General features: G+C 32.9%; 3 protein-coding genes across 7 annotated transcripts; 2 read left to right on the forward strand and 1 right to left on the reverse strand.

The window, feature by feature from the left end:
* Positions 1-1,982: 1,982 nt before the first annotated feature.
* On the reverse strand, positions 1,983-8,679 carry LOC137827821 (chaperone protein dnaJ 15). 2 transcript variants are annotated; one of them, XR_011083781.1, is made up of 12 exons: positions 8,040-8,588; positions 6,704-6,827; positions 5,893-5,975; positions 5,698-5,809; positions 5,509-5,613; positions 5,354-5,404; positions 4,486-4,575; positions 4,293-4,401; positions 4,039-4,187; positions 3,899-3,952; positions 3,270-3,379; positions 1,983-2,492 (listed from the first exon to the last, which is right to left on the reverse strand). XR_011083781.1 is itself a non-coding variant. In XM_068634161.1 (11 exons), the coding sequence occupies exons 1-11, from the start codon at positions 8,168-8,170 to the stop codon at positions 2,268-2,270; spliced, it is 1,233 nt and encodes a 410-aa protein (XP_068490262.1). In that variant the 5' UTR covers positions 8,171-8,679; the 3' UTR covers positions 1,983-2,267. The 2 variants fall into 2 exon arrangements, 1 of the variants encoding a protein (XP_068490262.1); XM_068634161.1 differs by lacking the exon at positions 3,270-3,379 and having other exon boundaries at positions 8,040-8,679.
* A 512-nt stretch (positions 8,680-9,191) lies between these two features.
* Positions 9,192-20,221, forward strand: LOC137827657 (uncharacterized). 4 transcript variants are annotated; one of them, XM_068633877.1, is made up of 12 exons: positions 9,192-9,623; positions 9,704-9,854; positions 11,678-11,832; positions 12,460-12,642; positions 13,045-13,120; positions 13,416-13,493; positions 14,844-14,929; positions 16,630-16,703; positions 17,459-17,504; positions 17,727-17,836; positions 17,937-18,111; positions 19,861-20,221. In XM_068633877.1, exons 1-12 carry the CDS (start codon positions 9,357-9,359, stop codon positions 20,032-20,034), a joined length of 1,575 nt encoding a protein of 524 aa, XP_068489978.1. In that variant the 5' UTR covers positions 9,192-9,356; the 3' UTR covers positions 20,035-20,221. The 4 variants fall into 4 exon arrangements, with proteins under 4 accessions (XP_068489978.1, XP_068489980.1, XP_068489979.1 ...); XM_068633879.1 differs by having other exon boundaries at positions 19,588-19,975; XM_068633878.1 differs by lacking the exon at positions 13,416-13,493.
* Positions 20,222-22,645: 2,424 nt separating this feature from the next.
* On the forward strand, positions 22,646-25,834 carry LOC137827931 (glycosyltransferase BC10-like). Its single transcript, XM_068634307.1, has 2 exons — positions 22,646-23,977; positions 25,073-25,834. The coding sequence occupies exons 1-2, from the start codon at positions 23,357-23,359 to the stop codon at positions 25,706-25,708; spliced, it is 1,257 nt and encodes a 418-aa protein (XP_068490408.1). The 5' UTR covers positions 22,646-23,356; the 3' UTR covers positions 25,709-25,834.
* Positions 25,835-26,106: the final 272 nt, after the last annotated feature.

Raw genomic sequence — 26,106 nt, forward strand, 5'->3', positions numbered from 1 at the left:
GATTAGGTTTGAAATATATTATTAAATTTTACTTTATGCACCCCATTTTTAACTTAAATCTTCATAATTGGATAAAATGACTAAATTGCCCTGTCTGCTTCACCTTCACTACACTCCACTACTGCTGGTGATGCACAGTCATCACAGTAGAAGAAGACAGGGAAAAGGTTGCAATTAAAAGCAAAAAAAAAAAAAAAATCTTGTTCGGAAAAACTCTTTCAGGAACATATGAGCATAAAATGTGTTTCAGATTGTTTCAAAAAATTCATTTTAAAATATTTTAAATATATTTCATAAAGTTTTTTTCCACAAATTCTATTAAGAAAGGTTGTTATTTCATGTGCTCTGAAAATTTTATTATAAAAATCTTGTTACATAAATCTTATCATGTTCATGAATGTATTTCATGAATTCTGAAAAATGTGTTCTGAAAAGCTTTCAGAATGTATAACCTGGAAATCAAAAGATAAAATAGTTATTTTAAAAATTATGGAAGTACAAGTTTAAAAATGGGAGTGCAATAAGCAAAAGACTTTATTATTGTTTGGAGCTTAATGAAAAGATGGCAATAACATCTTAGACCCATTCCTTGTTGGGAGTCAAAAGGTAAGGACAATCAATCTATAATGCCTTCTTCGTATCAAAACTCTTTAGGCCGTTTCTTCTTGCACCCTTACATTTTTCTTCCTACACACCCTATATTCTTTGAAATACCAAAAATATCCTTTCACGGTTTTGGGTGATTATGGAGTAAGGGTTCGTAAGAAAAAAATGTTTCTAGAACAGGAGTTCTGTAAGCAAAGAGTTTTCCAAAATTTTTATTTATTTTTGGATTGGTAAATCCGCAATTAATAAAATATATTCCAAAAAACATGTTTCAAAAATATTTCAAAAAAATAATTTGGAAGTCATTTTTAAAAGGAGTAAAATAGTCTTCTTCGAAAGATAGGGTGCAGGAAGAAATTTGTTAGAAGAAGAAACAGCCAAACTATCAACATATGTCTAAATGGTAATAACTATTAGGTCCTCTTTGGTACATCAAGCTAAATATACCATAAATAAAGAAACAAGTGAGAAGTACTTCATATGTTGAGTTGTTAATCTCTTTTCCCCCAATATCTGTAATTTAATTAAAAATAAATTTTCAATGAATGATGAATAAAAAGTTTATAAATAGATTATAATTCTTTAATTTTAAACTATCTGAACCCAAACTATCTCTAAACTTTGTAGGAGTTTGACGTTGAAATACTACTATATAAATATTTATATAGTTGTTGAAAGTTGAAATCATGCTCTTGAAGATGAGTTAATTATATTAGGTGTTTAATTAATGATTTGAAAGGTGGTATACGTGTTAAGATTGTAATGTATTTTTTCTCGAATAGTATGTATTTATAGACTTGATATAGCTGCTCAAGCACTAGACTATCATTAGAAAAAAAATACCCAATCGGTGAATCATTATTGTATATGCAGCTTAATGTTGTTGAAGTTAAAGCTGATATTTACCAAAATCTTGGGAAACTGGTGTTTTACGTGGCATTTTAACACATCAATATCAGAGCAGCAAGACGTGAAATAGTATAGGGCAGAAAAACTGGTGTTTTATGTTAAAATACTAATGAATATCATGTACATGGTATAGTATTTATAAATATACAAGAAATGTAAATAATATACACAAAATCATTAAAATTATATGGATGACAAACATGTATGTTAGTGCAGAAAAAAATAGCATGGAATCAAATTGATAATTATAAAATTTGTAAAACCATAAATATGTTTTGCAACTATTAAAAAATAATAATTTTAACATACATGAAAATATATGAATAAATATTAGGGTAAAACATACACTAAATTCTAAACAATTTCTACAGAAATCATCGTCTTTTAAAAAATACAGATTCAAACATACAATATAAAAATATCTACACAATGTTGTATATGCAGAGAGCATGGATGAAGAAAGTAACTTACAAGAATGAATTATCATTACAAATAACAATATCAAAATTATAAGTGTTGATGATAGGATTCTACAAGGAAATTGGATGGTGAGGGTCTTGTTTGTTTGTAGGAGTACAAAAATATAGGAAACAGTAAAACATATACTGTATACCTTCGAATGCATCACATACCAATGAACTGATTAACCAACTTGTCGGAACCAAGCAAATGAAAAATATTCCAGACATAAACTGCAACTGCAACCCAAGCTGATTCACAGAGAAGCAAAACCAAGGGCACTAACTAAAATATTAACCCAACCTCTTATCAGAACCCCTAATATTCAAGTTAAACCATTTCTTTTTGCCTGACTTGTCCTTCCCATCTGACCCTCCATCTTCCCCGGGGCTCTCTTCACCAGTCATTTTGCTAGAACTTCCATTGCTCAAATTACTACCATTTCCAGTAATACTGGTTGAATTCACAATGGTGAAGGAAGAATGGATACCATCCCTTTGTTTCAGAAGCTCGTCTACCTGCATACCAAAGCAGATAAGGCCTCAATAAGGTAAAAAAGACATAATAAAAAAACAAGTTTTAATTTATTCGCTTCACATATTTTTCACCAATAACTACAAAAGTATCACTTTATTTTCTATTTTAAAAAACTTACGAAGGAAATGGTGTAATAAACTAAAACATGTTTTCCGCAAAATTTCCCCAATATCTTCAGAACAAGTAAGTGAATACATGTACTAAACATTAAAACAAACCAAACCAAACCAAACAAGACTCGAAGTCTCCACGAGATAGAATTTTGATTTTGTAAGTCACAAAAAGAAAGCAACCGGAAATAACATTTTATAGGAAAAATGTTTACAATTCCAGAATACATAACTCAAGTCATGTTATAGACATGAAGTCTGCATTCATGCACCCAAAGGACATCCTATGCATTTAGGACTCGAGAGTAAGGGTTCTTTAACACCACATAGGAGTCAAGTTTGTCAAACTCTCGAGTCAAGAAACGAGTGAACAAGTTTGAAATCATGTAATTTTTGTCTGATTACCTCCACAACGACAATGTTATATAAGGGCTCGAATTATTTGAAGAAATTGACTCCTTTTTCAATTGCTTTCACATCAAGAATTTGTTTTTACAAATTTATATATAATTTAGGTGACTATGTAGTTTAATCTTATTTGGCACTAGTGTAAGTATCATACTTTATTATTGTGATTTACTACTTTTCTGTAGTATGAAGTGGAAATATTGAACTATTGTAGTATTAAGAGTATTATGTTATGCATACATGTCTTACGAGTTGACATCGGGTCTACAAAAGCTCCTCTCCTCGACCTCTCAAGTTTGACAATCTTGGCATGAACGACCCAGTGATAGAGTCTGCTAGTTGCCTGGAAACTATAATTGCTACCAAGGTCTGAGTGGGACTGCAATGTTTTCATGCTTGATGCTTCAAGCCCAAGTGACTAGAATTTGAATCTTATCCCAATGTTGAGTAACAAAATATGGTCATATTAGAGAAAGAAAGATAAAATCTTTATTAAACAAGGACTCACCATGATTTGTTGCAAGACCCGCAAATTATATTTGATAATTAATATGATTTTGTCCCCCCAATATGACCATATCCTGTTGCTTAACAAGAGAACATCCAATCCTAGTAACCATTGTATAGGGGTACATTAATAAGTTTATTTTAAAAGTCAATTCTTTGAAGTCGAGTACATCAATCATGTGATAATGTATATTAAGGAGAACCTAAGATGAGCATTATATGGCACAATAGTTGAATTATTTCCTTCGTCCCTTTCTTTAGCCCACCCACACCAAAACCCCCAGTATTAAAAAGAACGCAAATGTCTGCACTTAAAAATATACATTGATGTAGTAACTGTAGCACAAGTTGAAAGAACATACAGATTGTTTTTCTTTTGCGTATCTGTCTGTCACTTCCTGATAGCGCGCCAATGCCTGAAAAGTATTACAAGAAACAACAGTCCCTTATAAGTGTCCCAACCCAAGAAATACAATAACTATGTATGAGTAAAGGAAATAACCCTTCTATATTCTGCTTCAAATTGGCGTAGCTCATTCCTCTTTCTTAAAATTTGAGCTTCAACATCCTTCAGTTTTTGGGTGGTATCTTCATACGATTTTGCACATACTGCCTCAATCGTATAGCTAGCAGTCTTAAAGAAGTTATCTCCTAAACAATATTAAGTTGAATCAGGGTAGATGTAACTTAAACAGTTTACTTAAAATATAGCCTAAGTTGGCAAAAGAGCAATGTGATAAAATAAATTATTCAGACCATAAACAGCAAATATGTGAGTGCCGGCCTTTAGTTCTGAGAGTTCACAAGGCTGAAGACCTTCCAACCTCTTAAAGAAGGCCCCATCAGGATCCTTGGCCATCGCTAACTGCACATAGCACTTACAGTAACCACCTTTTCCAAACAGCCCGCAGCAAAAGAAAAATAAACCTAATGGGCATAACTTTCATACCGCATTCACCGTTGAATCCATTCTGTACACTTGAAAATGTAAAAAATACATTCCTGCAGATGTCACCTTGCCAGTCTTCTCACTATCTTCCTGTATAGAAAGATAGATGCATGCAATATCAACTACATATACACGCAATTGGGATCTCATATGCATTACGTCAAAAGATAACTAGCTGCAGTTTGTGCAATCTACAAATTTTACAAGTAGCTTAACAATAATCACATGGTGTAGCTTAATATTATTCATGCAAATAATTGGTTACAACTTGCAGGCCATGCAAAGCTCTTTCACAGAAAAATGGTGTTATGTTTCTCTGACTTGTGAGGAGCGGCCACTTACTCTATATAATCTATCTGCATGAAGCGTTTTGCAAACATTGGCATTTTGGGGGACTTGGTTTTATCCAGATGAGAAACACAATTACCAATAGTCTAAAAGGTTTAACAGTGGTCATGGAAGTACTCAAATTTGTGCCGTCATGCTTTTCAGTTTATTTAAAATTAAAAAAATCCCCGTGTTTTTTAACTAATGATCAATGACTATCAACATTATGTTACAAGGGAGAATCTAGAGAGAGAAGTTCAGCTATTTGTTCATGGATAACAGTTGAATAACCTAATAGTTTAGACTCTTCCACAGTTGAAGAAAACACTAGACTTCTCAAAGGTTCTGTACCTTTCCCACAAGAACTGGTTTCACTTTCACAACATTTAAACTCTCATTCTCAAGCCTAAATGGTTGATAAGGCTTACCATCCCACTCACTCACTGATGGTATAGTTATATAAATCTATTATCCATTAAACCAACAAGTCCAAAGGGTAGAAAGTGTAGAGCAGTAGAAGCACAAGAACAATGAAATTTACCTGCAATGCCAGACCATAGCCTCCATTCACATCTTGTTCAAAGTAGAGCAACTGAAAAGTAACCCTTCAATATTTCAATCCAATACCAAAACCAGAAGCAAAACCACAAACGGACAAGGGAATTGTTAATAAAGACATAAAAGAATAAGTGATACCTTGAATTTGCTTTGTGCTGTTGAAGTAACTCTTATTACAATGCCCGACTCAGCTTGCTGTTCGCTCATTGTCACACCAAAAAAATGAGCACATTGCTTCTCTACCTGCAACAAATTGACATAAGTGGAACACATACACCACCAAGAAGACTACTGTTTTGCTTCATCCATCATGAAGAAAGTAAGAACCTTTCCACTAACTGAAGTTCCAATTGGAAGGGGTCTGACTGTAACTGTTCCGTTCAGAGCTTCTTCAAGAACATTAGCTGAAATGGTAGTCTTGATAGGGACACCCAGTTTGCTGTAACAAAATAAAATAAGAAATAAATCCAAGCAAACCAAAAATAATTTTGAAGACAAATAGTCGTGCACTAAAATGTACACCTGAATAAAGCTGCAAACATTGTGTTCACTGTCCCCAGATTAGACAAATCAATCTCCATGTCCATGCTATCAGCATCAAGTGCCTGATATGTATTGGCAGAATATCTTAAAGAATGTTGCATATCAATTCGAGAACTATATCGGGAAGAATATGAACTGAAATGTTTAAAAGCTTTTAAGAGATATATACAGATAATACTACATAAATAAAGACATTTACAATACACCCATAAAAAGAGCAGAGTAGTGAAGAAAAATTAATTTTCAGATAATCAGAAAGCCAAAAGAATGAAGATGGATGTATGGATTGAAGACAAAGAAAATAGTATAACAAAATAAATCAAAGATAGGTAAACAAAAAGGTAGCACTTACGTACACGAAATCAATACTGAAATAAATGACAAAATAGTCACAACTAACGTGTATGAAATCCAGTTTTGGTTAAAAAAGTATCATAAGTGTATATATGCATTCCACTTGAATTCCAAGGTGCAGACAGGTAATATAAATGTTTTAGCTCCTCTCTCCCGAGATGTAAATGTTGTGTAATAATACAATCTGGCAGGTTCAATCATAGATCACAGGAAAATTAGGATGTTAAAACATGCAGGTCATGCTTCCCAGAAAAAAAAATACAGCTACCCAGAGAACACACATTTCTTCTCTGTCTGCTACTTTTCCCACCCAGATAACTTAAGATTTGTCCAATGTCACAAGCCATAACTTTTTTCACATTGTAGGAAGCGTTGGGAAAGAAAACAGAAAAAGGAAAGAAAACAGGGTTTGATTTCGGATGTAAAAGAAAGGAACCTCAAATCCAGCACTGTCATACTGCCTTCTCTTTTCTGGGTCAGACAAGATACTATAAGAATATGCAACCTCTTTAAATAGCTCCGAAGCTTCAGGATTGCTGGCATTTTTGTCAGGGTGATACCTGCCAATCGTATAGAAATGTGTAAAAAGATCCCATGCATGTTTTTCATCATAATTGGCATACTTAAACACAAAACAAGTAAACAAACTCCTTTTTTCTAGAAGACCAAAACAAAAAACTGACATCAGTACTTGTATATTGGTTTAAATTATGGATAAAACTTAAACGTAGTTCCTTATAGATGCTTTTGGTGTTATTCTACAATAAGAAATAGAGTTTCAAATCTATGTTATCTTTAATGCAAACTCTGTTTTGAATCCCAAGTGGCCAACCTCAAAAACAATGTAGTGGGATAGCTGTTATTTGGAAAGTTTTTATATAGTTTATATAATATAAACACACATTTTCATAAATAACAGAAGTCACTCAATATATAACGTTCACAATTAACAACAGAAAGTCACTGGTGTCTTAAACAAAAACATACTTGTAAATACCAACGAAAGTCAAATACAAGTTTCCTACATAGGAATCGTCAATCATCATCTTCTAAATCCAATTTTCCTTTACCATTTTCACCACCATTATAGAAGTAAATTTCATTTTTGGAATTGAAACCCCAGAAATAGCACCCGTAAAGTATAGTAACTTTTCAGAGGCTTTTGGAAAAAACTCATAGCACCGTCATCCCAGCCGCTATTCGGCCCGGCACAGGCCCCGATGGTGGCCAGCTTCCGCTATGCTGCTACAGAACACTATTTAAAACCCTAATGCAAACCTTTATTGAGTAGATAACTAAGGTGAAACTCCAAATAAGTTCCGTCCTTACCAGATTTAATCCTCCTCCCAGATCTCCGCACCCTAGTCCCCTTCTTTGATTCAGTGCCATTTGTTATAACATGAGAGGTTATTATTACTACAAATTATAGAAGAATGTTTATCACCTTCAAATGTTCTTCAATGAGCTATCTCACTTAAGAAGACACGCTAGTGTTTTACATAAGAAAAAATTCAGAGAAACCCTCTTTTTCATAAAAAATATTATCAGAAATCCAACAAGACAGACACTACTCCATTTGAATAGGAAAGTAAATCACTTAAAAACAAACAAAAATCCAAACACACTTAAAGAAAACAAAGACAGCAACTTCCTAAACAGACAGAACGACATGTGCAAGATGTGCAAGTACTGATTTCATAAATGAAAACAATACTAGACACACAAAATCAAAAGGGGAAATTGAAAAATCAAAAGAAAAGATGGAAACGTACTTAAGAGCAAGCTTTCTGTACGCCGTTTTAATTTCTTGATCGGTTGAATCCCTTGTCAAGGACAATACCTCGTATGGGTCACGTCGATTAGCAGGGGTAGACGGTCCTTCCATTTTTGAACCCATTCCCATTCGCTACCCCGTCTCTTTCTTTCTCTTCAAACACCGGGCAGCTCCAATGGTAATAAAAAAATGACCTTTGTGTTTCAGAAACAGTGTAACATGTTACTCATCGACCCAGCTGCCCCAAGATTCGAATTCAAAAGCAATAAGATGTTCCCACCGAAGGAGGATGGCACGCGATTCAAAGCGGCATTGGATCGGTCGCGAATTGGCTTCTTTCCTCGGAATGAGAAAAAGCAGAAAAATTGCGTGGTGGGATTTGGGATCCAAGCGAAACCGTGAGCGAGGTCAATTTGAAATGAAAGAAACGAAGCCAAAGGGAAAGATTGAGATTGGGTTTTGAATTTGCAGGAAGAGAAAGAAAGAAGCTCGATTGAGTCTCGTAGGTATGGCTTCTGTGTGATACGTGCCGCTCCAAGACAAAACTTCTTTCTTTTTATTTTATTTTATTTCATCTTTTAGTTTATTGGGAATTACGAATGCTCAAGGGTTAATGTTTGACCCCAATTACTCCTCTCGCTAGATTTTACTTTTTTGACATCTAATTTAGACTTTTTTATGAGGATATAAAATTATAATTTTGGATTTTTAAATACAGGTAACTCATTTTGAAAATTTTCTTTTTATTTTTATTTTTATGAAATTAAAGTGTTAAATTTAATTTTACTTTGTAACTCCTTTAAATAAGCGACTTTCGCGATAAATAGAGTTAAATGTATACAAAAATTTAAGATAAAATATATATTTAGATTGATTTTTTATTTTCAGTCCCTAAAAGATATTTTGTTTAATTTTTAGTAAAATGTAGTAATTATATAACAATATGTTTAACGTGTATTAAATTAGTCATTATTTTAGTATTTCGTGTTTTTATCAATTAAATTAAATTAATTAAGTACATCGATATATATATATATATATATATATATATATATATATTTGTTAAACATTTTAGTGTCCAAAGTTCTTGGTTTGTGATGGCGTAATGTTTTTTACATATAAAAAAAATACATGTAAAGTTTTTGAACTCACCTACTGCACTGAACCAACTCATAATAAATTAAGTTTTGCAACCACTGGGGGTGGCCCATAAATATTTGTAATACACTTTTCAGAAGTTTGTTTCAACTGTCTATTTATTTTGGAAATAATAAATAGTTAGAAGGAGGGACTGAACTTCACAGTTCCTTTGGCAATGGCAGCTCACAGACTTGCTCTCGTAATCCAAAGCTCTTCAAAGGACGATGAATTTCTGCTCCTGAAGCAGTCGCGCCCTCCCAAATTCCACGACGAAGAATACGACTCTTTCGTCGATTCTGATCTCTGGGACTTGCCCTCGGCGCAGTTAAACCCGCTGCCACCAGAGTCGGACCCACCGCTTCTGCTGGAAGCTGGGCCCTCGCATGCCGAATCCGAGGACTTCGATTTGAGGAAATTCGACATCCGTTCGGCTCTCGACGAGGTAGTGTTCTTAAATTTTGGATGTATCGAGTCTTTGTGCTTTGGTGATGATGAATTCGTGCGAAACGATTTTCCGATTAGGTGTTTGGACAACTAGGGTTTGGGGCGGTTGAAGGAGGAGGTTGGAAGTTCCTTAAGTATGTAAAGGAAGCTGCCTTTGGACCTGATTTGCCCGTTAACACAGTCTTCATTGTTGGAAAATTGGTAGCGGCTGAGGACAAGAACTCTATAGGTTTGATTGTTCTCATGTTTTTCGTTTGCACTTATCATCATCATCATCATCGTTACTAAAATTGTTTATTTCTAGGTGATATATGAATTGGGTTGTCTGCTATAAATTTGTAGAGAAATTATATTGAATTTTATCTGTGCCCAGGCCTCGGACTGCCTCAAGATGGTGATGCTTGTTTTTGTTTATCTCTGTCCCGTTAGTTTATGTTGCTCTGTTTTGTTTAAATTAAATGTAAAAACTCACGAGAATTCCTACCGGAAGGCTCCTCGCTATGTGAAGGTGTGAGAGATGGTCACTGTAGGCAGCCTTATCTTTGCATATGCAAAGAAGCTGTTTTGGATTCAAAGCTATGACCAACAACTGGTGACCTGGACTAAATTTTAGCCCCCACCTTTGTTAAATTAGATCGTTGAGAAATTTTTCTGTCTAAGAAAATATGCATTTTTTTTTCCTTTAAACAGAACTTGGAAAGCTGAAGGGTGTTTGTGTCTCTGTGACTGTGTTACTTTGTTTGTTATTTGTTAAAGGTTAACTTCCTCTTTCATTTGGATTTTGGATGCGTTGCTAAAGGTGTTTTGGAAAAAACCCAAGTCTCACATCCACTAGAGTAAGTGTCAAAATAGAACATATAAGTCCTCAACTCACAACTCGGTTTTTCTAGGGTTGAGTAGACCTAAACCACTTTCCAAGAATAACCAAACAATTTTTATTTGTACACATTTCAAAACTATATATGAAACTAGTCTTCACATATTTCAATGACTTGTTAAGTAATTTTGGATTAGTGTAAGATTTTATTTAAATGATATATATGATAGTGGATTACAATGGTAGATTTTGGATTACAATTATTTGCTAAATATTATTTATCAATGTAGGATTGATATAACTTATATTAGTGTAACTTGATCTCAACCAATTAGAATCATTTTTATTTTAAGGATGGGAGGATCATAAATTTGAACTATACACCCGTACATGAATGATCAAGATTAAAAGCTAGGTAGTGTAGTGGTTACTTGACTAGCGAGAACTTGGATTGGTCCTACTAGTCTTTGTGATTAGTGGGGGTCGCCATTCGCCACTAATTTATTACCCCATGCGAAACAAGACAACACGTTCTAGGATCCCAGACTTTCCTAAAATAGTCTCATATATAACATTCCACTACTGTATATAACTATCATCATTTTTATTTTTATATATTATTCCAAACATTAAACATACATAAAATATATAATCTTTGTGATATCTTCCATGAAATAATTTTTAGGAATTAATATTTGAGTACCACTTAATTAAAAAATCAAGTGTTGTGATAACAAATATTGATAAAAGCAACTCACTCTCTCCACTTGTTCATATAAAATTATAATTTGTATATACATTTGAGTTTTCGAAAGTTTAATTTGAATAATATTTAATAAGATTTCCAATTTTAATATGGTTTCTTTAACAAATTACAATAACATTTATTTTATTTTGTGAATTATATATATATATATATATATATATATATATATATGCGTAAATACATACTTTAAACGTATGTCAACTTATCGTATATCCTGTGTATTTTTTAAGATGAGACGAATCACCATGTTGGATACATGTCACATCCTATATTCGTATAGTATCCGTGCATCATAGAGAAAATGTTTTCTCCGTAAGCAATCTAGCTAGTTTGAATGAATCACAACCCATTCTCTAATGCTAATGTATACTTTCAAGCACCGTTAATCTATCTTGTTTTATTCATTTTTAAATTTCAATATCATAATATATCAATAACGTTAATTCTGGATATTTATAAACCTATGCAGATTCATATAGATGGATGACTATCCGAAGCTGTCTTAACTGGATTCAGCAAGTGAAACCAAGTGGAGATCGGGTTGGACCATTGATTGTTCTTGGTCTTATAAATGAATCATCTTTCTCTACAAAGTGGAAAGTCCCACCAGCCATAAACCATCAGGTTTTCTTTCTTTAAATTTCCTCCATTTCCTTGGTGGGAGCATATATTATTATTATGTATTGGGAAGTACAATTTTTAAATAAATCTGGAAGCTGCGATACTGGAGAAGCTTTACTTTTATTAAATTAGGGCAAGAATTTAAATAAACTGTAAACCACTTGTTTTCAGTGACTATTTCGGAAGATTTTGTTAAATCAAATCTCAGGTAGCAATAATCTTTGTCGATATATAACTTTCCAAATGCTGTCATGTCTTATTGCATGAATAGCACACTCCAGACCCCACTCTGCAAATTACTTTTTGGATTTGTTTTTAATGTTGAGGCAAGGCTCTAGCATTGAGATTTAGCATATGGTTTGTTTAGTAGATTTTCACTGCCTTTCTATATCTTCTCTGGCAAATTTCTCATTCACTTTGTTAAGTGCTTTGGGGTTAAATGGACAAAAGCATTCTCCAAATGAGTAACACATACTGTTAACTTTCAGCAACTCGATACTTTTTAGTCTAAGAACATAGCTGCATCTGGATATTTCTGTACAAAGAAAGGAGAAAGAGGAAGCTTGTTTTTTATCCTTCAAAGTCATTATGTTTATAATCTGGTGCAAAATGAAGTTTGGTTTCTTTCAGGAGTACCCACCTGGTGTTATCATTATACCTATGAGAAGTAGGACATTAAAGCCTTTTCACACGACAAATTTGGTGGTGTTTGCACCTGAAAATTTTCCAAATAATTCTGAAGAAAATAATTTTATTGCAAGTGGAGATGCACTCATAGTTGATCCAGGATGCCTATCTGAGTTCCATGGAGAGGTATACTTCCACATTACATCCCGCTTGTGCATGTAATCCATAGCATATGGCCTTTGGTTCATCTTTTTTCCTGTTTTCAATTCCATATTCATGGTATGTGCATTTCAGTTCATAGTTTCTTCATACTTGATCCTACTGAGTTGACTGTTTCTGAATTTAGTTTGATGTTACTTATTATTGATGGCAAAAGCAGAAATAAGTCATGTGTTTGAATTTAATGACTGCAAACTTTTTCTACTCTAATGCAAGTCATGCTATTTTTGAGGAATTCACGTCGAGATATATGTGTGATGCTTCATTCCCCTCCCCTATATACCTTCTATTATTGGTTAATTTCTTAGTTGACTTTTGAAATTTGGTCCTCATCAATTAAATCTTAACATGTCACTCTGTAATTATCAGCTAGAGAAAGTTGTTAATGCTTTGCCAAGACGACTAGTGGTCTTTGTCACTCATCATCATCATGATCATGTAGATGGTGAGTCTCTATTTAACTTTATTGACTTCTGCTTTTTAAAGTAGATTAATAGCTGGTGAATGGTGAGGTAGCAATGATAAATAGTCCTTTGTACATCGTTAGACCTTAAAGCTAAATGAGAACCAAGAAGCAGAAAAAGATATAGTCTTATGAATGTTAGTTCTGCACTAAAATCCACCATGTAAAAATCATTACTTGTAAATCTCTTCTGGTATGCCATTGTTGACTGTAATGGACATACTCTTGTAATTCAGAAACTTACATTTCAAATATATTTTTTCATCCTTTATGATAGGTCTCTCAGTTATCCAGAAGTGCAATCCTGAAGCTATTTTGGTAGCCCATGAAAAAACCATGCATCGAATAAGCAGAGGTTATATTGCTATTTTCATTTCAATAATGTTCATGCATGCATACAGTTTGCAAACACGTATTTTTCTAGTTTTGGATTAAGGCCATATTTGGATAAATTTTTCCTTAAGCACTTACAGGAAAAGAAAATAAGGAGGTAAAGTGAATTAAGCTTCTCTATAAGTTTAAAAAATCAACTTATGCCCCTAAACTTATATAGAAACACTTTCATTTAACTTCTCCAAAAGCTCTAGTACATAAATTTAGTTTGATTATGGAAGAAGAAACAAAGTGTATTTGACCTTCTTAGTTTCTTTTCCTGAAGGAACATGTGGAAAAATTTATCCAAATAATAGCCTAACTCAATAGATTTAAAACTAAAACAGATAAAATAAATTTACACAACTAGGAACTAAAGTACATACATCCATGGTGATGCAAAAGATATTCTGTATCTATGTTGAAATTTCATAAAAATCTTGGTTTTGAGTAAAGACTTATCAATCATGACTTTCATATGAACTTTAAAATGGTCACATTAAAGGTTCAAAACCCTAACTTTTGGTATCAACTTGATTAGTACTTGTGAGTCAATAATTGTTTTTATTGCTATTTATATGTTAGGTGAGACTAAAGGGCATGCTTGGTGTAGTTTTATGCCATCAGGGTCTAGATAAAGTTAGTGAAAATTTCAGGACAAGAGAGCAGAAGCAGTACATCTGATTGCAATATTTTTGGTGTGTTGGATCTTATTTTCTTACAATTAGATCTGAATTCAAACAGATTGTTTGGAATCATTAAAAATAGATTTGATTTGATTAAGAAATCAATTCCCAACTCATTTTAAAAAAATGATTTGCAACTCATTTAAAATTGGTTGGGGGGGAACATGCCACACATAAATTTAGTTCATTTTACTTTACTAGTTTCCCCTTTCCTTCTCCATTTCCATTGCTTAGAATAATAGAACTTCTCCCTCTAAAAATCTAATGAGTGCTAAATAATCAATCCAAATCATTAAAACTAAATTTGAATCAAATCCATTAATATGCGATTTCCACCTAATTTGAGCTAATTTCTTTATGTACACAGCACTTGTTTTCAAAGGATTTCAACATCTTATCAGTTTTGGTTTGATACTTTCCTAACAACTATATCAATATGCTTCCAAATTTTGGTTGCAGATTGACTAAAAGTGAGTTATCTTTCTCCATAATTTTCCATCATTTTCATGGATATTTTGAGCTTATATGACTCTGCTATAGACGTTCTCCTGTTGCATATTGGAGTCTATTCACAATTAATGTTATTCATATGTGTGTATATGACAACCGATATACAGTTCTATTAAACTTACATTTCATGATAACAGATGATTGGTCACTTGGCTATACCTCAGTTAGAGGGGATGAAGATATTGTCATTGGTGGTCATAGATTGAGCACTATTTATGCCCCGGTATTTTTCACATGCATAATCCTAGTTGATTTGAAATATCTTTTCTAGATCTTATGTTCTACCAAAATTTGAAAATTTTGTTTAAGATGCATGAGTGGGATAATGGCACACCCACTATTTTAACATTACCTAATAAACTTTCACAAAAGATTTGTATGAGATGTACATAAAAAATATTCAGGTGTGTATTTGAGAAGTTAAGCATTTATGAAGATAAACTTGAATAATGAAGGAAATAAAATTATATATTATTAATACAAATTATGCTAACCACGTTATCTTAAAAAAGGGAAAAAAATCTGATGGAATAAATGTGAAGAATCTAATGAGATGTTTTCCTAATTACTATTGGAGATATTTAGATATTTTTATTCTAATAATCTTCTATTTTCAACACTTCCTCTCAAGTTGGTAATTGAATATCAATCATTCCCAACTTACCTACAAAATCTTGGAATTTTTCTCTAGGAAGTCCCTTAGTGAAGATGTCTGCCAGCTAGAGAGTTCTCTGTCAAGATTATCTTTGATGAAGAGTTTGTCAATTTTAATATGTTGAGTTGTATCATCTTGTAGTGGATTATGAGTTGTTGTATATGTATATGTCTCGATCACAATATCCCTTCTCCACAAAAACATTATTTTTTATCATAACAGTCTTGTCATATTCAAATGACACTTTAACCCCAACTTTGCCCAGCAATGTTACAGAGATCAAATTAACTCTAATCGATGGCACATGTAGTACATCACTTAAAGCCAGAGTTTTACCAAATGTGAGCTTTAGAAGAACCTTTCCTTTTCTTAGGACAGTAGTTGTATTCGAATCATCGAGATAAACTTGTTCTTCTTCATCCCCCAAAGTAAACACTTTCCTGTTTGTACAAATGTGGTTGGTAGCTCCAGTGTCTACCACTCATTTACTCACATTGGTCACAAGGTTCACTTGTGAAACGACTGCAACAATGATATCTTCCCCTTCGACTATATTGGTCTTAGGAGGATTGTCATTTTTGACCCTATGTCTACACTGAGGTGCATGGTGAGTGACTTTCCACAGATAAAGCAATTTCCCTTCTTCTTGAAGGTGGGGTTAGTTTCATTGGGATGAGAAAACTTATATTTCTTTTTGTGATCAGGTTTTTTCTCGTACCTTTTTGGATCTGGTTTGTCTTCTACCATGTTTGCTTTGGCAGACAAGGCTTTGGTCCTTACAGTAGCACACTCCTTTTTGTTGGTGTCTTCAATGATAATGTGGGTGATCAGATGTGGCAGTGACATTTGTTTGTGACTGTTTTGTTTGTAGTCAGTCCAAGATAACTGAAGTTTTTCGATCAGCAGTTGGGACACGATTCACAAATAAATATGAAGATTCTAAGGATACTTTTTCCTAATTATCGTGGACATATTAGGATATTTTTATCCTAATAATCCCTTATTTGCAATAGATAATTTCTTAAAATAGTGAACCTGTGCTTTTTCCTTGCTTTTAGAGCCGTTTGTTTTTGCCTTAAGGAGTGTCTTGAAGTTGTAAATGAAAAGCCTTTTGAGTATTGGTAACATTTTTCGACTCAAGCTAAATTAAATATTACTTTAATTCTTAACTGAGTTTGTATTGAAGTTGTGAGTATGGTTAGAACACACTTGTTTTACATAAAGTTGGTTCTTTTTTCTGCAAAATCTGAAAATTATGTTCGGCTCAGGGACATACAGATGGCCATATGGCACTGCTTCATGCAAATTCTCATTCCTTGATTGTTGGTGATCATTGTTTGGGGTAAGATTCCATACAAGATAATAGATAGTAAGTAAAGAAATTTTAATTATCATGGATGGAATTGATACACTTTCAAATTTCATATATGTTTTATGTTTTTTACACATATTTGGATGATTGTGAAACTTTCATTACATTTGAATGTTAATTGGAATAATTTCTTAGTTGGGCTGTGGACTTATGTTTTGTAGATACTTGAAATTGTAGTAAAGTATTTTACTTTTACAGTCATGATGCCATTTTTGAAGTGCATGGAGGTTGTCTGTGCAGGTTTCTAATTACTAATTACATTTATTATTTGATAAAAAAATAAGCAAAATATTGGATATAACACTAGTTGGTGAACTTTCTGAGCTTATGAGACGGTTGAAGTTAGCATATTTGTTGTCTAGGAGTCAACAAAGAGTAGACTATCTACTTTCAAACTTTACTCCTTTTCGTTCTAGTTAGTTAATTTATTAAAGACACAAAGGTACAGGGAGACCCAGATATGATAGGACTGATATAGGAGAATCAATTTGCTAGAGTTACCTTCACCAAAATCCTCTTGTCAAGAATTGATGAGGAGTACATTGTCTACTTAGTTTTGATGCAAACAAGGAAATGGTTTGACATACTGAATGTGTTATTTTATACTAAGCTGAAGCCATCTTATTTCCTATCTGCGATTACAATTATTTTGAAAGACCTACTTACTTTATATTGAAGTTCTTTTTATAATTACTCTATTAAACTATTAATTTACTTGGTTTCAGTCAGGGAAGTGCTGTCTTGGACATAAGAGCTGGTGGAAATATGTCTGTAAGTGCAAAAAGATGCCATGTTGGAAATGCATGTTATGTAGTTATTATATTATAGACTGAGATTCTCTAATAAAAATGTTGAAGACTTGGAGTAAGACCATTTGTAAAATAAGATACCATAGTATGACCCTTGCGTTGGAGATGACATAACAAAGAATATAAAGTTAATAATATCTGTTTTTTAGATGTCCTTTTGCTCAACATAAACTGTCATTTGTAGGATTACTTTCAAACCACATACAAATTTCTGGAGCTTTCACCGCACGCTTTAATACCAATGCATGGGAGAGTTAATGTCTGGCCAAAACAGATGCTGTGTGGATATCTAAAGTACTAATAATCTATTAGTTCCTTCCCTTGACTAGACAAGTTAATGTTGATATTTTATGTCAAAGTCGACAACTATGTGGATTGTTATCATTATTTTCAGGAATCGCAGAAGTAGAGAAGCTAATATTCTGAAAGCAATTGAAGGTGGAGCAAAAACTTTGTTTGACATTATAGAATCTGTATATTCTGATGTTGATCGTCGTGCCTGGATTGCTGCATCATCAAATGTGAGGCTCCATGTGGATCATCTAGCTCAACAACACAAGTTACCAAAGGTAATGACTGATATGCTTCAAGATTTAAACTCACTCGTATTAATTTGAGAATATTTATTATCTGTTGGTGAAAAATCCTTTGTGTCTGCCTAGGATTGCAGTCCTAGTCAGCTTTATTTGCTTAGTTGTTGGTATTTTTATATTTACCACATGCTCTGCGTCTCTCCTTGAAGTCTCTTCCCCGAGTTTTTATTTTTTTCACATTCTCTGGGAGTATTATTACACTACTCAAATAAGACTGTAATTTTTTAGATTATGCCTCTAGATACTGTCAAAATAAGTATAAGTATTGTAGTGTACTTTGCAAAAAAATTTCTAGTTGTGTTGTCCAATAAAAATTACTTTTACAAATGAACAAACATGTTAGAATTTGTAAAACTTGTGGGTAATTGTCTGCAAAATTTTGAAGTTTGATTTACTTTTTTTAATCAATATTTTACATAACATATAAAATTGTCTATATGATCCTATGTATTGAATTATTATAAGGCTTCTAAATTTATAAAATGATTATTGTTTAACATAATTTCAAACAATAAAAGATTAAAAAACTTCTTTGATAATATTTTATATCTTCAGCTACCCCACTAAAAATATTCTAGCTCCGCTCCTGTCATGGAGCATGATCTTTTGTTCTGTTATTTAAGTGTGTATAAATATTGAGTCTTATTCAATAAAAATATTAGCTTATGCAGTACAAAAAACTCGATCAGGTTGTTTCCTTGTTCTGCTGTTTTTTCTTTATCCCAGAAATTAATACAAACAGTAGCACATTGGTGTTGCACCTTTTTCTTTTGTATTTTTCTTTATAAAAGTAAGAGAATATTTTCCTTTTATTTTATGCATCAGCAAATTTATGTTCATATTCGTCTCATGAAGTTTTTCAAAATGCATAGCATATGTTTGTTACACTGTATGCATTATATTACGTTAGGATGCATGCCAGTCATTTCATTTGTTTGATTTACTATTATATTCCATACTCCCTAGCATTGAGCTGAGATGTAACAATATATTACTGTTTCTTACAAAAGAAAATCACATACTGGCTGACAGGTTTGATATGCATGTGATGTGATGTTGTATGTACTTTTTTCAGTTGTTTTCATCCTTTACCCCTTTCTCATGTGACTTTCTAATAATGTGAAGAAAATAGCTCTGATCAATATAGACAGAAGAAAATAACAAAACCTTGGCTACTATTTCTAATATGGAAGATAATGTTTTTCTATAATGTCGGATTTTAGTAAGGGAAATCAGATTTTACACTGCTTCTAACTTTGGCTTTAATTACTTCCCCCGGCATATCAATATTTATTTTGTTTTTCTTATGCGATTGATTAGTTTGGGTGGCAGAAGAGTGCACGATTCATTGAATTGCAGTTTTACCTTGTGTCTTTTAGAAAATTGTTAAACATAATTTGATAAGTGTTCCACATTGAATGAAACTTAGACAATTTTTGTGAGAATGTGCAGGATTTTTCTCTGGAAACTTACAATTCCAGCTTGATTACATTTGTTGACAATGTGGGTAAACTATAATCATGAAGAGCTGCACTGATTGGTTCGGTGACTGCCGATCAATTACATCAATTGCAGTTTTTTGAGAAAAATATGTTTGTGTTGAAATGGCCCTAGATACGGAAACTCTATGCAAAATAGCCCTTGTATAATATCTGAGGATAATGACTTATGAGATTTGCCGTTATTCTTTCATGGAACTGACAAAACACTCTGTATCTACTTCAGGATTTTTCAATCCAGAAGTTCAAAAATACCTGTGGGCTGCATTTTTTATCACGATGGATATGGGCTTACACTAGTCGCACTTTATTACGTCAAATAGGGAAGTCTTCATTTCTTATTGCGGGTGTTCTTGCTTGCACTGTTGCATTTTACTGTCAAAACAAGTTCACTAAATAAAAAGATGGGTTTAGGGTTTAGTGGTTTGCGTAATGGTATAACTTGGAGGAAGGAACTAGAGTGTAAATTGTGAGCTTTGATGTAACATGCTATGTTATTACTGGATGACTTCTTCCAAACTCTACAGGCGTTTCAGATGTTCTCAGTGAGTTTGTCATCCATTTACTTGAAAAGAGATTTCATATTATTTTTGGTGCAATTTGCATGAACACACTGATGTCTTAAAAAACTTTAAGTTTATGAATCTTAAATTAGAAATATCATTATTGTTTAAGCTTAAATTGGGCGTATATTCGTATTCCGCATGATGCATTAAGAGTAATATCAAAATGATGCTTTCCAGTCATTCTCTCTCCTGTTAACAAGTAATATATTAATCAATGTAATTTGTCACATTATAAACACACAATTTGTGAATTAAGTTATTGTAGCATCGTCTATGAACATTTGGGCACGACATAAAAACAAGGAAGATCTGATATTAGTTGAGAAATAATTGATTGGAATAAAGGGATTAACATATAACTTCGGTGGCAACGGTTGTTGTCGTGTCTTCCATATTGCTTACTAAAATAACTTACATTGAAAACATCACAATAATATATTAATCTCAATCTCAACCACCCTTGCCAGTGGTTTCTGAAATCTTTCTGATGGGATATATCTAAAAAAAGTATGAGAAAAAAAGTACTAGAATATAAAAAAAAATAAAAAATTTACATTAATCTTTATTTTCTATTTAGTTTGGTGTTACTTTAAAAAAGAATAATTTATTCTTTTAAATTTTAAAGTGATTCAAATTGTTTCTATGGTGAACTTAGTGTTAATCTTCAATCTTCATCTCAACATTTATCTTCTTCCTCTGCTTCTCAAATGCATTTTGTCCATTCTCCACCATACTTAACTTCTTCCTCCCTCCCAACTTGCCCTCACACCCAATCTCTTCTTCAACAAAAAAAACAAAAGGAAAGAAACCTCGTTTCTTAAATAAAGAAAAAAACATTTTTTTAATCTTTTTTAATGTTGATAAAAAGAAAAACCAAAAGGGTTTATATTTACAATGTAAGAGAAGTTAAGTTGATGCAACATTTCAAATAAGGTCCAAGTTTATTTTGTTTTCTACTTTTGAGACAGAGAAAGAAGAAGAATATAATGAAAAAGAAAAAGAAAGGGATGAATGTGAGTATTTGATTACATATAACTTTTACTAAACATAATCTTGTCGTAATTGAACTAAATAATTTCGCATAAATCAGTGGGCATGTGTTTGTGGTTATTTCAATTAATTCTTAAATTCTTATGGTTAAAAATATGTGATTCTATTATTTTTTTTATTATATATATATATATATATATAAATGTGAACTTCTATTTTATGAAAGAAAAAGACTATACAAATCACGTTATCCATTTCTCCTCTTAAGATGGGTTGACACAAACAAACTCTCATATTTTTTGGATTTCCTTCAAACTAATTATTCATTTTCAGGTGAAAAAAGATTTTTGAAGAGAAACTTTACATATATATAACTAGATTATCAGTAAAGATTACTCATTATCTAAATGTTCAACTAAATTATAATATAGATAAATATAATGTTATCAAATTGGCATATGATGTTACATTGAAATTAATTAAAGTTAAATTTTTTAATTTGAGAGTAAAACTTGGACTATTATGGAATCTGTCATCGGAGTTTTCTTCTATTGTTACATTTAATGTTTATTAAGTACATGTTTGACCAAATTTGAGCACACAAATCTTATTTGATAACAAAAAGAAAATCACATTAATGAAAGAGGGTAAAAACGTAGGTCTTATTAGATCTTACCATTTGACCAAAACTTATTAGGTCTTATTGATTTTTAAATAACAAATTTTCGTTCTTACCATTTGACCAAAACTTATTAGGTCTTATTGATTTTTAAATAACAAATTTTCGTTTTTATATCATTTTCATTACATGAATAATGATATTTTCAATCTACTTCATCTTTTATTTTATTTTCGCACACTTTGTTTTATTTTCCTTTTTTTTCAACTGAAAACCGGTAACCAAAATAAGGTCTATTTTCCATGTTCAACGATATGCAATGCCACCCACATTGACTTTTCTTATAACTTTTTTGAAAAAAACCAAACTTCCACACCCTTCCCAAAAAAACACCGTTTAACAACGCTATTCTAATAATACCATTAGGAACAAGTACAAAGATAAACTTTTCTTTTCTCAAAAAACATAAATACACACGCGTCTAACATAATTACAATTGTAACAATGCTCCCACTAATTTTGTTGAGATAAAATTAAATTTTAATGAAAATTAATAATTTTGTTATATTACTCTGATTAAGTCATACAATATAGTCAAAAAAATAAAAGATGTAATTTAAAATTGTCACTGCTTTATTTGCTTATAAATGTTATTTACTATTTTTTTTTTAGGATGTGCAATTCTGAATATAATTTTTTATTTATTTATTTTACTGAAAAGTCCACGGAAATGGAATGGTGGAAACTTCAGAGACCAAAACATGGAAGAAACGGACGTGTTGAAAAATATTAGGTTGGCGGCTACATAACCAGGTCTTCGTCGTGACATACGTTTTGAAAGAAAGATAACGTCTTTGTCGTTTCATCATCGCACACTGTTCCAGCAACAGACGGCACCAGTTAACACAACGGAATCTGCATTTTCCTTGTTAACTTCAACGCATTAATTAATGGTTTCCTACTTCCAATCACCACATGTAATATATTTATTCGTTTCTTGTAACAAATTTCTATATAATTAATCTTCTGCTCCTCTCCCAAACCAGCGTAACTGTTTCTGGATTTTTCAACTTCAGCTTTCTTTCATAGCTGTTATTATTTCTAGGAGACCATAAAAACTAAAGGAATATACTACGAAAACCATAGGAGAAAAAGTCTCCAATTCGAAGCCATCAACTCCTGTTTTGAAGGGTCTGTTTCTGCCATAAATTGAGCAAACTCATAAATTTTCCTTCTGCCTTTCTTCATCTCTCTCCACTTTCATAGCTTTCTATCTCTTCTTTCTCTACCACCCCTTTTGTTCTTTCTTTAAGTTTCCATCATATTTTAAGTCTCAAACTAGGTGAACCTTACCATATTGAAAACACTTTCGTTTGATCTTTTTGGTATTGGTCTAATGCCTCTTGAGATATTTTAATTACAAGATTAGTTTGTTGCTGATACACTTGAGAGTTTCATAAAGTCAAGCATTTCTTATTGCTGATACCCCTCATATACACCCATAGAACAGATTCATTTGGGAATTTGGTGCTTCTGTCCCCTGTAGAATGAAGGGCCAAAATAATCAATACCCCTTGAACTCTGTTTCCAAGTTTTTCAATGCTCAATTTCACTTTGTTCGGTTTCTTGCATATATCCTTATTCTGGGCTTTGGTATAACCATTGGGGTTATCTTCAGTTTCTATCTTAAAGAGTGCAACTTTAGTCTACAATTCACGCAGCTGTCACTCTCTTCCTTTCCGCGAACACCTACCCTGCCAACACCAACTACAAAACCGGAAATATCTAATCAAACTCAAATTCAGACACAAGTTCAAACTCAGACAGAAATCCAAACTCAAACACAAACTGAAATTCAACAAACTGAGAGTAGTCACGTAGGATTGAAGGATTTCCTTCAGCCTCCTCATGTTGTGCATGATATGGACGACGAGGAATTGCTTTGGAGAGCTTCAATGACAGCAAAGATCCCCGATTACCCGTTTGACCGTGTTCCAAAGGTTGCCTTCATGTTCTTGACAAGGGGTCCTGTGTTTTTGGCACCTTTGTGGGAGAAATTCTTCCAAGGGAATGAAGGGTTGTACTCAATTTACGTGCACTCCAATCCATCGTACAATGGATCACGCCCAGAGAGTCCTGTATTTGAAGGTCGCAGAATTCCTAGTAAGGTCAGTCGATTTCTGATCCAGTTCCTTGTTACATTTACTATGATTTGTTTTCAATTATGGAAATGACTGTTCTTTGTGTGGGATCATTAACGTAGTCATCGACAAATATATCCTAGGTACTGATCTGATTATATCATATCATAGGTAAACAAATATAGTGAGAACCTATAGCTACCATTATAGATTTGTCTTGTTATATTCTTATACTTGTAGCTATGCAAATTGCTTTATGCAAAGGAAAAATTAAAAAACCAATAGAGGAAGATGTGAAGAAGAAAATAGAACCCAGAACAGAAGAGAAGTGATTATATATTTGCTTCGTATTGCTAGGATAAGGCTCAGCTACAATGATTATTTACAGTGAAGCAAATCAGCCAATTTCTATTATAAAAAAGTTATTTAGAAAAGCCACACAAAATAAGAATTATTTCTTTGTGAGCTTCTATCAGTTCGCTGACAATTATTATCGCATTCACCAATTACATGACTGCAATGTGGGATGCTGTATAGCTCCTTTTCACTCTCTAGTTATTAGACGATGTCAAAATTATTTTTTAAATCTTAGAAAAAGTAAAACATGGTCTAAGTTGAGCGTTCTTTTGTAGTTTAGGATCACTGAAATGTAGATATCATATTGCAAATCCGATTAAAAATAAGATGATCTTTACAAACGTTCCCATATTGTGATTAGCATCTAAAATGATAGCTCATGTCCCTCCTCCATTAACTGGTAAAAGCTAGCTGCTACTGGTTTGGCGAAACATTTCTAAATTAGCAGACCCCAGTTGATAAAAGGACAATGATATTTACTACCTTTTAGGGTAAATTGTACACCATGTCAATTCTTTTTTAATTGATTTATTTGTCTTCTCAGAAAGTACTCATCATTTGTGTGGATCCTGTATTACAGCCTTAATGTGTTGCGTATAAAAATAAAATAAAACGAATCTTAGTCCTCAAGAAAATTGTCCACACATGAATAAGGTACTACCGGTTCATTAAGATTTAAGTTCCAATACCTGCAATTTGCTTCAATTTAGAAAGAAACATTGGTCAATACTCTTAATCTCACTATCTGCTATTTTCATAATGCAGGAAGTGGAATGGGGCAATGTGAACATGATTGAAGCTGAACGTCGCTTGTTGGCCAATGCACTTCTTGATATCCAAAACCAACGCTTTGTACTGCTGTCAGAATCATGCATACCACTCTTCAATTTCTCAACCATCTACACTTACTTGATAAACTCCACCCAAAACAATGTCATGGCTTTTGATGATCCAAGTTCTGTTGGCCGAGGCCGGTATAGTATCCAGATGTTGCCTGATATCTCCATCAACCAATGGAGAAAAGGATCCCAATGGTTTGAAATGGACAGAGAGCTTGCACTAGAAGTAGTATCTGACAGAAAATATTTCCCAGTTTTTCAAGAGTACTGCAAAGGTTCATGTTACGCAGATGAACATTACTTGCCAACGTACGTGAGCATCAAGTTTTGGGAGGGGAATTCAAATAGGAGCCTCACTTGGGTTGATTGGTCAAAGGGTGGCCCACACCCAGCTAAATTTCTGAGGTCGGAGATTACTGTTCAGTTCTTGGAGAGTTTAAGGAATCAGAAATGCAAGTATAACGGAGATAGCATCAATGTCTGTTTTCTATTTGCTAGGAAATTTGCACCTAGTACGGTGTCAAAGCTCACGAAGATTGCACCCATGGTAATGCATTTCTAATATTACCATAGGTACAAAACATCCAAGTTACCATTATGACCAATTATTCATTCATTCTTTTCATTTTGTAAGTGCTTAACTATCCGGTATAGACTTAATCAAATACGGTGAGTTTCCAATTGGCTCCATACATCTGTTAATGATAACTGGATCTTTCAAAGATGGCAACAAAAAGTTGAAAAATACAAATCCATTAAAAGATTTGTACGGATGAAAGCACACAGAAAGAGCAAAACAAATAATTTGGATACCTCCATATTCCTAGACGGTCAAAAAAGACATGACAAATGTCAATAATAAGTTAAATTTGGCTAATCAAACCAGACATGTTTTTCTTTTGAATCATTACCGTCCACGTCAACCATTATTGAACTGACCCAACAATTAGTGTCTCACCA

This window comes from Phaseolus vulgaris, chromosome 7 (assembly GCF_000499845.2).
Source record: "Phaseolus vulgaris cultivar G19833 chromosome 7, P. vulgaris v2.0, whole genome shotgun sequence".
Classification (NCBI taxonomy): Eukaryota; Viridiplantae; Streptophyta; class Magnoliopsida; order Fabales; family Fabaceae; genus Phaseolus; species Phaseolus vulgaris.